At 52.0% G+C, this 16,411-nt stretch overlaps 4 protein-coding genes across 4 annotated transcripts; 2 read left to right on the plus strand and 2 right to left on the minus strand.

The window, feature by feature from the left end:
- Nucleotides 1–3,013: 3,013 nt before the first annotated feature.
- GLOTRDRAFT_122332 (SGNH hydrolase) lies at nt 3,014–4,514 on the plus strand (the record flags this gene model as incomplete). Its single annotated transcript, XM_007870122.1, has 4 exons — nt 3,014–3,181; nt 3,246–3,682; nt 3,739–3,849; nt 3,899–4,514. The coding sequence occupies 4 exons, from the start codon at nt 3,014–3,016 to the stop codon at nt 4,512–4,514; spliced, it is 1,332 nt and encodes a 443-aa protein (XP_007868313.1).
- Nucleotides 4,515–6,629: 2,115 nt separating this feature from the next.
- On the plus strand, nt 6,630–7,512 carry GLOTRDRAFT_79006 (ricin B-like lectin). Its single transcript, XM_007870123.1, has 4 exons — nt 6,630–6,838; nt 6,902–7,068; nt 7,126–7,250; nt 7,305–7,512. Exons 1-4 carry the CDS (start codon nt 6,710–6,712, stop codon nt 7,307–7,309), a joined length of 426 nt encoding a protein of 141 aa, XP_007868314.1. The 5' UTR covers nt 6,630–6,709; the 3' UTR covers nt 7,310–7,512.
- Nucleotides 7,513–10,573: 3,061 nt separating this feature from the next.
- GLOTRDRAFT_107121 (TPA thiamine biosynthesis protein) lies at nt 10,574–12,280 on the minus strand (the record flags this gene model as incomplete). The annotated part of the gene is made up of 8 exons (XM_007870124.1): nt 10,574–10,813; nt 10,869–11,086; nt 11,148–11,223; nt 11,274–11,438; nt 11,496–11,600; nt 11,906–11,960; nt 12,015–12,093; nt 12,160–12,280. 8 exons carry the CDS (start codon nt 12,278–12,280, stop codon nt 10,574–10,576), a joined length of 1,059 nt encoding a protein of 352 aa, XP_007868315.1.
- Nucleotides 12,281–13,164: 884 nt separating this feature from the next.
- Nucleotides 13,165–14,731, minus strand: GLOTRDRAFT_95059 (uncharacterized protein; the record flags this gene model as incomplete). Its single annotated transcript, XM_007870125.1, has 2 exons — nt 13,165–14,472; nt 14,534–14,731. The coding sequence occupies 2 exons, from the start codon at nt 14,729–14,731 to the stop codon at nt 13,165–13,167; spliced, it is 1,506 nt and encodes a 501-aa protein (XP_007868316.1).
- Nucleotides 14,732–16,411: the final 1,680 nt, after the last annotated feature.

Here is a 16,411-nt window from a genome sequence, read left to right on the forward strand (position 1 = left end):
TCGTTATTCTGAAGTCCGGCTCACCAATGCGCACCAGTCCGTCGACTGTCAACCTAGCGAATACCTTCATTTGCTTTCCTTATTGTGTGCATCCATGTGCTCAATCCTGTACATGCCACAGACTAGAGAATCAATTGTTCATATGCTCCTGTACGCTCCATGGCGAGCCCGCATGGTAAGATCTGCCCCTTCGGTATTGATGCAACAGTGAAGTAGAACCTTTTATCGTCACCATGACCTGGACGTGAATGGCCAGTATGCCATTGCCAGCCGTTCCTCGGCATGCCACCGGCTAGAAGAAAATTTAAACTAATAACCGCATTGCGCATATGCCATTGATAGGACTAGGGTCTCGATGTTGAGCTATCGACATAAATACACTCACTTCTGCCTCAGGTCCAAATACCATCGCGAAGCTACCCACTATGAGCAAGGAAGGATCCTCAGAAGACTTCAAAGAAATAGAGGGAAAACACTTCGAATATACCTACGGTTCAGGATGGACATACGAGGTTAGCCGCGACCTGTTGCTGGTATATTATGTGTTACCTTGCGTCACGACATAGATGTACTTCCGCTCTCCAACGCGATGCGTCTATCGCATTCACTCGGGCCCTTTAGCGGGAAGAGTCAATTTCCAACATGCACACTACCAGAAAATCAGAGACAACATCTGGCAGTGCAGCTGGCTTGAAGGTCAATGATTGTAACTACCAGCCAAGACGGTACTTCCTGCTTACTATTAAGCCTCCCGTAGAAACTGGAACCGTTGTCTCGATGGTTACAGACTTCCAGCAGCGGATGATGCATACTTTCGCCGCGTTCTCAGAGGGCACTGGGATTCGCCTGAGCAGGTGAATCACAGCCTTTTCAGCGGCCATAGATAGTGTGGATCTGGCGATCGGCCGGATATTTAGGCGAAAGGATGGAAGCGCAACCCGGAAGATATGGCACACTGGAGGACTTTGGCCCAGCGAGGGAAGGACCAGGCGGATACGCATGTTCTCATGGAGCATGCGCAGATGTCCGAGCTGACGACTGGCCAGGGAGAGCTGCCTGACATAGACGACGCTTTGGAGACCACGTAGGATTACAGCGACAGCAGGCGGCCCTATTGTGTACGAGAAAAAACGAGCAGTCAACGAGACTTAACCATAATGTATGACCTCCGAAGCTGACCCTGGAACTACGCAAACCTTTGTAAGTCGTGCATGCGAGGACTTGTAGGCAACCAGAAAAGATACATATGCTTATTCGTAGTTCTGGGCCGCACGCACGGCATGACTTCATTCCTGGAATGATGAACAAATCTGAGAAGGAATCCTTGACAAGGTTTCACTGGCGCGTGTTTGCTCAGAAACCAGCAGCTATGATATTGAAGTTGTGGCGAACCTGTACAAAGGCAGCACGATCCTGGATGACGCTCACCTTGAGTTGATGATACATCGATATCGCCTTCAGGAGATCAAGTCGAGCAGCAGAGCCGGGGGAGGTATCCGCGGAGGAGGTTTCAATGGTAAGTCGCACGACCTTCATTCAATCGCTAGTATGAAGGGGAAAAGCACCCTTCCGCCACAAGCAACATGACTTTCGCATTCGATTGCTTGAGCTTGATGGAGGCCATGAGAGACGTCTCCGGAGTGCGCCTAGATAGTTTACATGATCAGTTGCGTGTCGTCATCCTACCATTCACCATATGCATGCGCCATGACAAGATGATCAAGCTGAAGCAAGTGCTTCAGTACTAATGCCGTTAACACCAAGCCCTCCAGGTGCTGCTGATCCGCGAGATCTCCTCGGATGAACAGTACCAGTATCGATTCACCAGGGATGGAGGCTAATCAGTTTAATAGGCTGCCTTTAGATTATCAGCTACGCATCTTTCTACACAAGAAGCACGATGCACCTAATCAATATAGTGACTGTCGTCCGCGCTTATCATGCCTTATAATGGCTTGTAACCCCCGTCAGGCATGATCAGCGTGACAGAGGCTTATACGCGCTTTTCGATCATTTCTGAACCCGATAACTCTCCTCGAACCTGATTAACTTGTCAGTGCATTATCCGGCATTATATAGCAATACAGTCGAGTCCCTCTTAACCCATAGTGGCCGGTGGAAGTATGGGTTAAGAGGGACTCGACTGTATCGGTCTTTTCTGATTTTTCCGACACCCCGACCAGCGATTTATGGATGCATATGTTTCCTGTTTGCCTCTGCATGAACTACCGATGTAGTCGGCTCCGGAGTCTAGAATACGACGCAGTGACGTCGCAAAGGGACATAGGGCATGCCATCTTCGGACGCGTCAGCCAGCGTTCGCTCTCGCTATGTTTTTTCTCTGCAACCGTATGAGCTCGTCAAAGAGGTCCAAAACAATGAGACACGTTCGGGACCGGTGTGTCGGGAATAGCACTATCACGGCAGCTGATCCACATTTGCAACTGCTGCTGGGAAGATATCCACAACGTTCATGGACGAGGCACGGAAGAACACTCGAAGCTATAATGGAGTACTGGCGCGTCCTTCTGGTACATAAATATAATACAGGTCCTGCCTTGGTCAGCAGTCCTGATGGCAGCTACGATTTCGCGCCTCCTCCTCCGCAAGCACGCTAGCGGGCTTGTCTGCAATTCAACCACTGTCTCAGCTAGTTCTGAAGTGATAAGATAGACGCTACCAAGCGCTACCACGGTTCACTGTTCTTCAACTGGACTCTGTGCTACTCCCGACCCATCTCCGATCGGACGTCTTCCGATCGCACTCCAAGTCTCCGATTCTATCAATGCCGCACATCCCGAAGTTCTTCCGGGCTTACCAGCCATCTGACCGTTCACGGTGATCCCTCTCGCAGTCACACCTCTAGGTGAAGACGCGCGCGCGGGCCCGTCGCGCTCACATCGCCAGGCAAGCCGGCACGATGAGGCATCGCACGCGTATTTAACCAGGACTGTGTCCATACGCGTGAGTCTCGCGCGACGCCCAAGACCCGTTGCGCGTTGGACCGTCCGTCATGGCACTCTATCGACATCTGGCGCTGTTGCTGACTACCCTCGTCGCGGGGCTGGCGATCGTCCTGGCCGCGCCTGTCCAGCCGACGATCCTGGGGGGACACTGGGTGGAGACGTGGGTGTCCATGCCGCAGCTTACAGAATACACCAACCTACCCCCGCCGCCGTTCGTAAGCGTCTCTACTCGGGGTATATAGGAGTGGCGGCCATCTAATCATCCATCCATCCGTATAGAACCAATCGGGGCTCGTGTTCCCCAACTCGACGCTGCGACAGACCCTCCACATGTCCGTCGGCGGCTCGCAAATCCGGTTGCAATTCTCCAACGCTTTCGGGTCCGTCGACCTGCCCATCACCGCGGTCACCGTCGCGCTCCCCTCGAACGGCTCCTCAGGCGACAGCGCGATCGACACCTCGACGCTGCAGACTGTCACCTTCAGCGGGAACCAGTCGATCATCGTGCCCGACGGCTCTTTGGTCGTGTCGGACCCGCTCAATTTTGCGATCGCGCCGCAGTCGACCATTACCGTGACGATGTACCTCGCCGAGGGCCAGGCGAGCAATTATATCACGTCGCACCCCGGCAGCAGGGCAACGTCGTATTTCTCGTTCGGGAATTATGTGAATGCGCAGAACATGACAGATCCATCGACACAGAGTATAGCTCACTGGTGCGTTTGTCTGCCCTCTGGATTTCTGTGCAGTTGATTCTCATTTTTGCGATCAGGTACTTCGTGAGTGCGGTGCAGACATGGGCGCCATCGAGCACGTCCGTATGGGCGATCGTAGGTGACAGTATCACCGACGGCCGTGGTAGCGACACGGATGGGAACGATCGGTGCTTACTCTCTCTTGGATGATTGCATGCTATACTAACCCCCCCACAGCTGGCCAGACTTGGTCTTGCGCCGCATGCAAGAAGACCCGCTCACCGCCAACATCGCCGTCATCAACCAAGCCGCCGGCGGCAATCGCATCCTCTACGACGGGCTAGGGCCCAATGCGCAAGGCCGTATCGAGCGGGACGTCCTCGCCCAATCCGGGGTTAAATACGCCATGATCTTCGAGGGCGTGAACGACATCGGCACGGCCGACACGACCGCCGCGGCGCAGCAGCTCGTCGGCGACCGGTTGCTCCTCGCGTACCAGCAGATCATCACGCGCGTGCACACGTTCGGGATTCCCATCTTCGCGGCGACTATCACGCCCTTCGGCGCGCCCAACAACACAATCCAGCCGTACTCGGACCCGACGCGCGAGGCAACAAGGCAGAGGGTGAACGCGTGGATACGCGGTGGCCCGACGGGGAATGCGAGCTTGTTCGACGCCGTGGTGGATTTCGATGCGATTGTGCGGGACCCTGCGAATCCGGCGCAGTTGAATCCAATTTACAACTCGGGGGATTATTTGCACCCGAATGTAGCGGGGTATACGGCGATTGCGGAGGCGTTCCCACTGTCGTTGTTTACGGAATTTGCGTTTGGGGTTAGCAGTTTCAACTAGAGGGGACAGCTTGTTAACGATACCGGAGACTCTGGACAATGATGCATGATTGTGAAGAGTCTCTGATTGCTGTTGATTGCGACGCAGCTGAATCTATCGATACAGTCATCAACCGGTCCTTTACAGCGCGAATCCTTGATGCGATTTTAACCCAAAGCAGGACACCTTTTATCAGATTTATTGTCATAGATAAATTCACGTTCAAGTTGTGGAGGCTATTTCGCGCCCAGTCGTTTACGCAGCTCTGTCACATTGTAACATGTGCTACCGAACCTCCATCTTGTCCTTACCAGATGAACAACGGGACTAAGAGAGATTACATACTTACATCGTGAACCTCACATACTCCCTTTCCTGCCATTATGTCCCCAATGCTCCCGTATATTGTGCTGAGGTGTTGCGAGCGCGAGCGTGACGCGGGGCTCGGGTGGCTGTGCTCGCGCCACCGTACTCATCTCCCGTTGTTCGACTTCGTTTTGGGCATGCAAGGGAATAAGTATACTATCATTTGGGTAGTTTTGCAAAATTTGCAAAACTACCGCAGCCCCTAGAGAGAGCTCCATACCAAAAAAACAATTTAGAGACTTTTTAGGCATGTAGATATAGACTAGTAGATACCCTCTGTCAAGTTGGTTTAGGGAAATATTGAGTGGTCATGGAGAGGGAGGAAGAGGAGGGTGTTTGCAACCACGTACAGACCATGTGAAACCTAGATCTGGTACCCATTCCATGGTCTTTTGCTAGGATTTTAGTTGGACTATACTGGCGTACCATACATTGAGCTACTCAAGCAGCCCGATTGTGAAGAGATTGAGGATGTAGCTATAGCGATGCTGTTTTGCAAAACTTCGAGAGGCGTGACAAAAACGTGATGGATCTCGCGGGGATGTCACGCGTGACAAACTTTTGCAAAACCCCCTGCACACCCCGGCATCTGTCCAGCATCCTCTACACCACGTATTAAAATACAAAAAAATCACATTGGGGTACATAGAAGGGTGCTACACGATGCCATGAAAAAAATATGACGCAAAAGCCAGCGAACTGAGCGCAACACGTCGATTTACAGGAATTTTTGCAAAACTACCCAAATGATAGTATACTGTATCTCGAGGTACAAATCGTGCCAGAAAAACGAGCCCACCCGGGGCCACCAGTGCCAAGAAGCCTTTGTATAAAGGAGTAATAGTACAGTACTGTGAGCTTTGGCTCAAAATGTTTGTAGAGCTGTTTGTAAACTCAGAATGGAGTCTGTGCATTGCCAAACTTACACCTGTAAGATGGTGAGATACATCCAGAGATTGATATTCTGACTTGCAGACGGTATGCCATGTATCAAGTTCAAACTCGAGCCGATACCCGGCCTTCCTGCTCCATTAATCTGTAGATCTCCTGTCGCCATCTAATACCTTGTATACACTCCCATTCGAATATACATGTCCTTCCTTGTGCAGCACATACGTCAGAACGTGACCGAACCGGGTTAGTGGCATTTCGAAATTCTACTGTCAGTGTTACGTTTCGAGTTCACCTCTCGTCGAAGAGCAAGCTGCACATCCTGTATACTCTGACATACGATGCCTCGTGTTGAGCTCTTGACCTTGGATCAGCATATGTTTTTCCTCTTTCTGAACATCGGCTAGTCGAAGCGTTCCAGGGCGTTCGGTTGACGTAGTGTGCCATCGATATCGCTGGCAGTACTAGTGTCATAGCGGAGTCCTTGACATCTGTCTATCCGGCGATCATACCTCCTCGTCCTACCCTCTTAGCGTGGAATGGACACACTGGACCCAGCCTCGAGGTCACCCTGCGCCGAATTAAGGACGCATAGTCTCTATCCGTCCAGTGCAGATGAAGAAGCGGGTCCACACAAGCCCCAGAAACACAATCGCTAGGCGCAGCGCCAGTCTATAGCAGGCTGGGCATTGTGTCATGCTGTCCTGTGCTCAATAGTTTACTCGGAACTTGCTTGCGTATTCGTCTGTCCGAAGCCCCAATATGAAAGAACGAGTGGTACCTTGCTGTCAAATTGGCTGTCCTCTTCACCCCGCACGCTGTCGCCCCCACCTCATGGCATCCACTGATATCATAGCCATCGCGCACGCAGGGGTATATAAGACCCCGTCTAGCGCTGGTATAGGGCAGTATACAGTACCCTTACCACCCACCTGAACTGCACAACCGACACCGACAAGATGGCGAGCATCCAATCAGGCCAGACCTACAAGATCGTCAACGTCATGGGCGGGACGTGCATGGACCTCTCCGGCGGCGACAACAAGTCCATCATCGGCTTCGATTATCACGACGGCGGCAACCAGAAGGTGCGTCTCCGCCTGATCCCCGTGTGCGCGCAATGGCACTGACCGATGCGTCTACTTTGGTAGTGGATCGTCGAGCAGCAGCAGGGCGGGCAGTGGACTTTCAAGTCCGCTGGCTCTGGCCTGTACATCGGCATCGAGCAGCAGCCCGGCGACGGCGTACCCCTCGTCGTTGCGCCCTCCCCGTTCCACTGGGACGTCTGGCCGGATGAGCAGGACCCCTCCACTTTCCGGTCAGTTCCATCGAACTTTTACTCACGTCTCGTTGGTACTGATCAACTATTCTGCAGTGTCTTCGTCCCCAACACCAGCCAGAACTGGGACTTGTCTGACCACGGCAACTCGGCGCCTGGAACCAAGGTGACACTCTGGGGTAAATGGGAGGGCAAGAATCAGACCTGGAGATTCGAGCAAGGTAAGTCGCTTCTCGATCGTCGTGGATCACGTATCTCAATTCATGAATTTACAGCCTAAACGCGAGTTGGTCGATTGCGTCGCGTTCTACAAATGGACCTTGTACGATAGGCTTGAAGGGATAAGGAAATGACATGAAATGTATTTGTGACGTCTCCAACCCGACAACCGGGTTGAAATTCGCGCTACCCTCAGGAGTGCTTCAGATAGTTGGTTCTAGCTATGTATGTACTGCAATGGTCGAGGCAGCCGCTGCAAGCCCGCGTTTCGTTCACATCGGTTTCGCTTGACGTCTTCCCCAGGGCTCTTCTTCCGTGAGATCTACGGTCCTGTGGCGGGGGTCCATTATGCAATCTCAATCCCACGCCATCTGAGACCTTGGTCGGATACTCAACGATAACGGTAGAAACTTTGCAACTCCGTCGTGGCTGCATCTCGCATCTACCCTGTTCTCTATTTCGGATCGGATAGACGACGGCAAGCCTCCCTTCTGTGTCCGCAAACTTAGCGCCATCTTGTCTAGCTTCTTACTCGAGAGAGGAGTAGGCTTTCTCGTACTACGAGAAAGCCTACTAGTATGTCTTCACTGGACATACACCTTATTTGCGCTGTCTGTTCTGTCTCGAGCTTGATTATTCATGCCCATAGAAGCTTTTTGCATTCTTAAGCGGCTCGCCCGAACAGCGCAGTCGACTGCCGCAAAATTGAGCATGATCCACCACACCATCTCCGGCCTGAAGTTACTAACTTGGCGCCTTTAATACTTCGTGCGTGACTTCTACGAAGCCCCTTCAGAGCGTTGTGATCTGCGATCCTGCGACTTTTGTAATCATGGAAATGTCTCTATGCTAACCCGTGGGAGGGTGCGAACCGCCGGTGAGAGGCTGGAAGCAAGAAACCATCCTCATCTCCACGCCACGGCTCCCGCGAAGGGTGCTTTGGTTTTCGGGAAGGCGGGTTGACAGGGTCTATTCATGGCTTTCCGTAGACTCGCACGTCCGTATGGCTGCGGTGTCACCGCGCTCTCCGAGTCCTTCAAACATATCGAACCAGTCGGTGGATCGGGTGGCTCCAGGAAGTCGGCCTGCTACAGACATTGCCTCTCAGCTTTGGCATGACCAAATGCCTTGTTAATGCACGCATCAGCGCGTGTTCCCCCTAATCTTAGCTGACCGTACTCAGTCCCATAGTGGGGAGAAACACTTCTTCCCATTCGTGCATTCTCACTCAGTTGTATACGGTAGGAGATGTCCAATCCAGTCGATTCAGTTCACTTGGAGCCGTGCGTTCTCCCGACACTGTGGCGTGCTTGGGTGTGAGGACGCCATGCGGCCCACTCTGCATAGGTAGAATCCGTCCCACGTATCCTGTGCTCCTCCGACTGGAGTGCAAGGTGGACATATCGCCTGCCCATCAAGTTATTCATCAAATCCCCTGGCGGTTCGCTAAACCATAGTAAGTGCGTCCTCGGGCAGAGTTACCTCCCGACATCGCTGATTACAATGCCTTTAGTAGCCCGACAAGATGCCCTGGGTCTGTCCAAACCTTGCTGTGCACAGCCTTAATGTCGCGGTACTAGATGGCAGGTGCCACACGACGGAGCTCATCCAACCACTACTTTCGGGGTTGCGGGTGCGGGCTACATCAAAGACTACCTCGCGAGAACAGGAGAATGCACATAGCGTTTCTCCTTTGCTTCGACTACCGGTGGAGCTGTTACATGCTGTCCTACAAAACATGACGAACCTTGGGGATCTTTGTGCTGTGAGGGACACAGGCAGGTGGCTGCGCGACATCGTGCCCCTCCCATCATTTCGGAGCGTCCAGTTGCAGCGAACGCTGCGAGACGCGAATGCCCTGGGGCGGATAATGTGCGCTCCGGAGCTGTGTTTGCCTGTCACAAGCATCAGCTTTGACTACAATGCGACAGACGGCGAAGACGAGAAGTACTCTCACAGAAAACCAGGGAGATTCGGTGTGTCTCGATCCACTCCAAGCGTGTTCTTGCTAACAGATGAATCCTAGTAGTGCCCTCCCTCCTAGAGCCAGACGTCTTGCTTCAGGCGTGGATATCCGCCTTTCTGCAACTTCGGCGAGCGCCATCTCTGCACACGCTGCATCTGAGGTTCAACAACATCGTCGATACGCAGCCCATGATCAACGCTGACGAACTCGTTACTTATCCCGTGCAATTTCAGCACCGCTTGCTGACCACGATAGCGCGATGCGCCCCCTCGACGGTGTCTGCCCTGTTCCTGGGGAACATCTCCCCCATCACGCACAGCGTGTACCACAGCCGAGCATTCGCCGATTTAATAGACCAGTTGACAGTGTTCTCGCTTACCACCGCGTCACTATCATGCAATAACAAACGTTGTTTGGCGTTCTCCAACGCACTGGCAGACTTCTGGTTCACGACCATCCCGAAAGTGCTCTCCCGGGCGCGCAACCTGGAATCACTGACCCTTCGGAGCGGCGGCTGCGAAGAAGGGTTCGTACCCATCGAAGCGGGCATCCGCGGCATACGTCTTCCCCGTCTCAGGACGCTGCGCCTACAGAACATCTCGTTCGGCCTCGGGTTGAAGAGCATGACCGAGTGTCGTCTGGAGGACTTTATTCTGTGTCATCGAGATACCCTGGAATGTCTGGACGTGTCCGGCTCTTTCCTCTGGACTATGCGCGAGGTGCCTTGTCTCACTTGGGCCCAGATGTTCGACAGGTTCGCGGCGCAACTACCCTGTCTCACTCACTTTGTCAGCCATCTATGTCGTTCTTCGCATATACCTCCTGCAGATCCGCTGGTCGCCGATTGGTCCACCAACCCTCCGCAGAAGGGCGGCGGCGGTTTCGGTTATTCTAGGGGTGGTATCCCTTCGTCAATACTACAAGAGGATGAAGCTGCGCTTCGGCGACTCACTGCGGTCATTCAAAACCGCGGGTGGAGCACTTAGGCCCGCTCGACCTGTCGCAGCCGCTGTGATCCCTTAGGTGGTTATCAGGGATAGATACCTTCACACTGAGCGACTTTAAAGTCTAAGTATATCGCAAACGTTGCTTACACGTAACAGCTCCTTCACTCGCCTATGATCATGCCCATATGTATACTGTACCCGACTTTCTGTGTCCCAATGCTATCTAGTCGGTATCATGTGAGATCCGTAAGATTACTTTGCGAGTGGGATTTAACCGCACTTGTGATATGGTAAGTTTCCCCACAGGTTGCAGCGGCGCGTAAGCTCAATAAGCTGGTCACACAGAAGAGGACATGAACATTCGTCATGTCTCACTACTCATACAAAATGCTACTGGGGCCTAACACCCTTCTCAAGCAGCCACTGCGACGGCCGGGCTCGCAGCCGAAATATTGATAGCGGGTGCGCCACTCAGCACTCCTCCCTTAGCCTTAACTTCCTCCTGTTTAGCCGCGACGATACGCTGGTTCTCGTCGGGGTCCGCAACGTCCGGGTTACGCGGCCAAGACAGATAGTCGTTGGAGTAGTTCGGCTCAAACTCTTGCCCAACCACACCGAGGCGCTTACAATAATTGGTGACCTTATGCCAGTCCTGCCATCACGATATTTTAGTTCAGGTCGAGATAGTTCTGACGTGCTGGACTTACGCGAGGCACGTTGGCACAATCCATTGACATGTAGGTGAAGCTACGCTCGAAAATCTTCGCATTCAGCGGCGTGTTCATCGACTTCTTGAACAACTTGTACTCCTCCCAGGCTTGGGCTGGCTGGGCGAAGAGGTAGTCGGCAGCCTTTTTCACTGCACGCATGAACGCCTTGACTTTCTCTGGGTTTGCCTTGAGGAAGGGCTCATTGGCGATGTATACTTATACATCCGCATCGGCATCAGGCCAATGGGCTCACAGGAGCGACAGTGCAAGACGTACGGATGGAACAGAAGCAGCAGCAACCCAGTTCGGCCAGCTGATCGATTCGCAGCATCTTTACATCGCTAGGAGGGCGCTACCCTAAAGGTGAGTACGATGGAATACATATTTCCGGGCTTCACTTACGCCCCGTTCCTTCAGCCACTCCTCGAGCTCGCATTGCTGAACGTTCTCTAAGCCTATCCCAGCATCAATGCTCCCGTTGATGATGGCTTGGGACACATTCATGCCGACTCGGATAGCCTGGTAGTCGCTCGGTTTCATACCATAATACCTAGTGAGCTCGTCGATCTGACGCAGAATAAGTTGCTCTCTACAATGGCTCGTTTCAGGTGTGGCGAAACACACCTGGACCTTTCCGAATTCACCAACGTATCCGATGCGCTTGCCCTTGAGGCTACGGAAGTCGGAGGTCACGCCCGATCCCTCAAGGTATATGACTCCGGTGAAAGGCTGTCAATCAGGTCAGTACTCCCCAGACGAAAATTAACCCAGGCAGTGCCACTCTCGACGCATGCATGAACATGATCCGATGATGACGGTATGGCTCTCAGCCTGGCCCTTGACAGGGACGCAGACACCCGTGTGCACTACCATGCTAAGGCGTACATTACCGGAGCACGGTGGAAAGCATGTTCATGTCACAGCGTCCCCCGGAAAGCGAGCTGCTGGGTCTACGCAAGACAAACCTCCTATGCAGCGAGGACGGTCAGCGGGTTCCTGTGATGGATGACTGCGCAAGAGAGGACAAGACGTACGTCCATCAAAGTTCCTACGGAGCGGATGGGGAAGCCACGAGCGGCGCCGGCGATACTAGACACTGCTTAGAAGGTCTTGCGATTAGTTCAGTCTCAATGCGAATCATACGTGTGGATCATGGCTTTGGCGCCCATGTCGATCTTTCCTGAGCCGATGATTTCGGTCACGTCGGAAGGGTCGTTCGGTTCTGCGAAATCCAGAAGCACGGCATTTAGAATCTCGTGGCTCATCTGGAACGAATGAATGAGCTCACCGATTATAGCGACTTTGATACCTTCTTCGGCGAAGTAACCCTTCGACTGAGCGAGGAAGATGGGCGCATGGTACGGCGTTGCATGCCAATTCAAGAGGAACGTAATCTTGTCAGTCGACATGGTAGTGCGAAAGCTGAAGTCCTGAGTGACAGAGCGGTCTTCAGATGGGAGGACCTGGTGAAGGGATAGGGCGGGGCCCGTTTTATAACAATTTGCCTCTGCTGAAGGCTTCTACGGAAAACCGGCATGACAAGTCCCATAACGAAGCCGAGCTACGATGGGGACAGATATATCTTGATAGGCATTGGACGATAACGAGGGATATCGCCGACACGAGGAGCAAACAGCAATCGCAACTGGTCAAACTCGGAGGAACGTGCAAGGAAACGGCTGCATCTGCTCCAAAGTCGGGAGCTCTTACAATTGGGACGTAACTCTGGAATGGTCTGTGATCTGTTGATATTCTTTCAAGATGCGAGTCCGCGGATCGTACACTTCGAAGTATCCACGCTTCGTCTTGAACAACATTCGGCATACTCTATTTCGTGAGAACGCTGCGTCCAGAGCAAATTGATAAGCATTAAGCAAGAACATGAAGCGGACGATGACAATATTACAGTTCAGGATCAGGCACGCCTATGGCAAACATTACTCGGAAGGCACGTTGCCCGATGCACTCATTCCCCTTGAACAAGGCTCGGAAGACCATCTCATGATGTACTACTTGCTCCTCGAATCTTCTGACTGCAATATCGAGGGCAACAGCTTTGGGACATCTTTCCACGTATCACGCAATTGACTCGGACGCCCAAACAGCCCGCCGAATCTTGGGCTTGTCTTTATTGCGCATCCTGTACTATGGTTGATCCGACCCAAGAATGCAGCGACAAGTCCAGGACAACCAACAATACAGATCGGACACCCTTCCGCGGTAGAAGTGGACCGGAAACGTATTGCATAATGCACTCCCGCGGCCCTTCGGTCAAGGCGCGGAGAGAGGACATCTATCTCTCGCTCCTCACGTCATGAACCAATCGCAACATCGTGGGCAGCAGGTTACGGACTTCTGCCCATTTGTCGAGCATCGGACGTCTAGTCGTGGTAGATTGCCAGCTTTTTCTCAATACGCATCCAGGATGGATGATTCGAGCCAACAATGCAGCTACCTGTGGAGGATCGGAGATATGTGATGCCCCGACGGATATTCCTTCCAGATGATAGAACGGCAGGCCATGTTCCGGGATGACCACGTCGCCAGCAGAAGTTCCGTCCATATACAGTCCGAGTTCTCCAAGTCTCGGGCAATGGCTCACAAAGGTCACCAATGACTGCAAAGTCATTGCTGGCCGTTGCTCTTCCGGCGGGTCCGCGTTCAAGTTTATACGAATCAATCCAGGCAAGGCTCTTGCCAACACTTCCACATCGCCGTCTGTGAGACCCAACGCACGGTCGTGGCGTAATGTAAAACTTTCCAGCAGTCTACACTGCATCAAAGGTTTGAGGTCATCGAGAGACACTGGGATAGCTTCGTCTGCCTGATTTTCCGGGGCTTGGTAGTCTGTGTCGAGATAGAGGGTTTTAAGAACAGGGCATTTTGTCGCGATGAGTCCCAGGAGATCCTGGATGATGCCTGTCCTCGAGTATGCAGCCTCATTCAGGCAGAGCATCGTGAGTCGCTCGAAGTGGACATCTGACTTGAACATATGGATGAGGTCTGACATGTGTAATCTCAAAATCAGGGTCTCGAGGCTGGGGAAAGCGGCGGCTGTGAGGTTGGGATAGAGGCGCATATCCATGTCGCCATCACCCGAAAATGTAATAGTTTTGAGCATCACCCTGGATGATAGCTCCTGTAGCACCTCAGATGTGGCGCAGAAGCAAGGGATGGTGACCTCTTCGAGTTTCTTTAGACCACGAAGGAGATGAAGGATCTGCGGTCCAATCCACTCGTCCCCCGATATATCCAGGTATCCTAGATATGGCGCTCTTTTGATAGTGTGGAAGACAAAGGATGACAGAGAGTGCGCAGGGTCCGCAGCCAGATCATCAGAGAAGGTGATCAGCAGAGATTCGACTTTGTCATGCATGAAATACGTCAAGGTCGCAAGTGTCTCCAGGTCTTCCGCAGCCCATTCCAGGCGACGGAGGTTGGGGAAGAGCGCCCCTTGATCATTCGTCATTGCAAGCATTGGAAATAGCTTGCGAGCATATCTATTTTGTCTGAATTTCGGATAGTAGATGACGGAGCGTATCCTGGACGTGTAATAGCGGAACCGCTCCCAATCGTCGGGCCCAGGGAGGTATTGAAGAGTCTGTGGAGGTAGATATACTATTTTAACGGATTTTCAGGCACCCCGAGATAGGAGTACCTACACCGTTGTTGGACCCCTCTGTAAGGGGTCCCATAATGCGGAATAACGGTTCTAGGTCTTCGACTTCCTCCCAAAGGATGTCGAGCACAATCTCCGCCCAATACTTGCATACAAATATACAAGGGTGCTGATATCCGGGTTCCACTAGACATTCTATGACGAACTGCAAGAGCTCGGGCACATCGAACATCCGGTGCATGGCTACAACACAGCGTACATGTAACGCACGCGCAAACTAGAGAACTCGACGGGCTTACCCTCTCACCAGATCCTGGGTTCCACCAGAAATATTATTAAACAGATTCCTGGACAGATGCTGGCGGGCAATAGCTTCTGGCTCGCCAAACGTTCGCGAACACGAAGGCCGACGAGTACTTACCGGTCCGGACAACTCACAGCGTGACGTCACGTGAGCGCGTCGACGCGTCTTTGCCACTGCCTGAGTGCCACAGCCGCGCGTAGTTCTTTGCTCGGGTTCTTACAACGTACAGTCGAATCTCACTTAACACATAGCTCCCATAACCAATAATCCCCTCTAATCCATAGTTTTTGGCTTCCACCGAGTTGGTAAATAACCACTAAAAACCCATAACTCTCCCATAACCCATAACCCATACCCTTTTGGGCGGTCAAAACCCATAGTTTGAGCTGTTTTTAGGCCTATCAGACGCATATGTATGCCCATTTCAGAGCCTTTTACTATTATTTTGACCATTTTTTTTTACCAGCATCTCACTGCATTGAACCGAAAATGCCCCTCCTTTGGGAGGGGTTCTGGCACCCTTGAATTGCGTCGCACGTCGCACCGGCAAACTCCGGCGTGCTATGTTTGGCTCTAATGGCGCCACTACTGAACAAGGACTTAGCCATGGTCGGGCATGCATCTCAATATTCACACTCAAGTCCCTCTCAACTATGTAATTAGTGTTAGTTTGTGGATGCCACAAGGTACAGGTGAAGGGCTATTTGGAGGTAAAACTTAGAGGCATAGGGAGAGCATAGTATCAAACATAGATCCTTGTACCTCAAAACTTTTGGGTGTTGGCTTGAGAAGGATTTGAGTGTATGTGCACTCCATCTAACATGTGTATTCAATCATTCTAGTTTTCTGGGTCTCCATGCCGTACATAAGTCCATGACAATTTACAAATAAGTAGAATCAAGAATTTCCATGTTATTCCATGGCTTATGATCATGAGGCCCAACAGACTGTAAGATAAAACTATGATGTGAGATGGATGCCAGATGTCCAGGCGTCAGATACACACCATTAGACATTTTTGGAGAGGGGATAAGTATCTCTTAGACTACAACAGCACAGGACATTCTAGATGGAGCTTGACTGAAAGAGAACCGGGGAAAACTTGGGTCCCCTATATACTGTATGATTTCGAGAACGTCCAGGCGACTGGGAGGTTCGCCCGCCGAACGCGTTCGCGAACGTGTTCGGCGAATGTCTGGGCACGTGAGGGGATGCCACGCCACCTGAGCCTGGGGAATCGCCACACCGCAACTGTTATTGAGCGAGAAAGGCAATGGCGGCTATGCTTTCAATCCATAAAATACAGTTTGTTATGCACATATTATTGTACCATACCAGGGATATTGATGACGTGAATAGAGTAGTTTCCATGAATTCAAGTTGTCCATCACATTTTCAATGCAATGCCAGTAGTATTGACCATGGAAACTGTTAGGGGGAGGGCACGGAAGGGGCTTCAATGGGTTCGTGTGACCCCAATTGGACAGACAGCTTCGATTACTCACCACATTTTTTTTTACAATAACCCAGCAATTTCAATCTCACAGACTGATACAATAAACTTACAAGTTAAAACCATCAGGCTATGCAGATTTTATCATTCCCGCTACCGTAGGT

Source organism: Gloeophyllum trabeum (assembly GCF_000344685.1).
Source record: "Gloeophyllum trabeum ATCC 11539 unplaced genomic scaffold GLOTRscaffold_00011, whole genome shotgun sequence".
Lineage (NCBI taxonomy): Eukaryota > Fungi > Basidiomycota > Agaricomycetes > Gloeophyllales > Gloeophyllaceae > Gloeophyllum > Gloeophyllum trabeum.

Bases quoted from the DNA above. Each gene is read 5' to 3' on its own strand.
- GLOTRDRAFT_79006 (XM_007870123.1), top strand. From the start codon at position 6,710: ATGGCGAGCATCCAATCAGGCCAGACCTACAAGATCGTCAACGTCATG. The intron at 6,839-6,901 runs GTGCGTCTCCGC...CTACTTTGGTAG, and splicing joins ACGACGGCGGCAACCAGAAG to TGGATCGTCGAGCAGCAGCA. The intron at 7,069-7,125 runs GTCAGTTCCATC...ACTATTCTGCAG, and splicing joins CAGGACCCCTCCACTTTCCG to TGTCTTCGTCCCCAACACCA.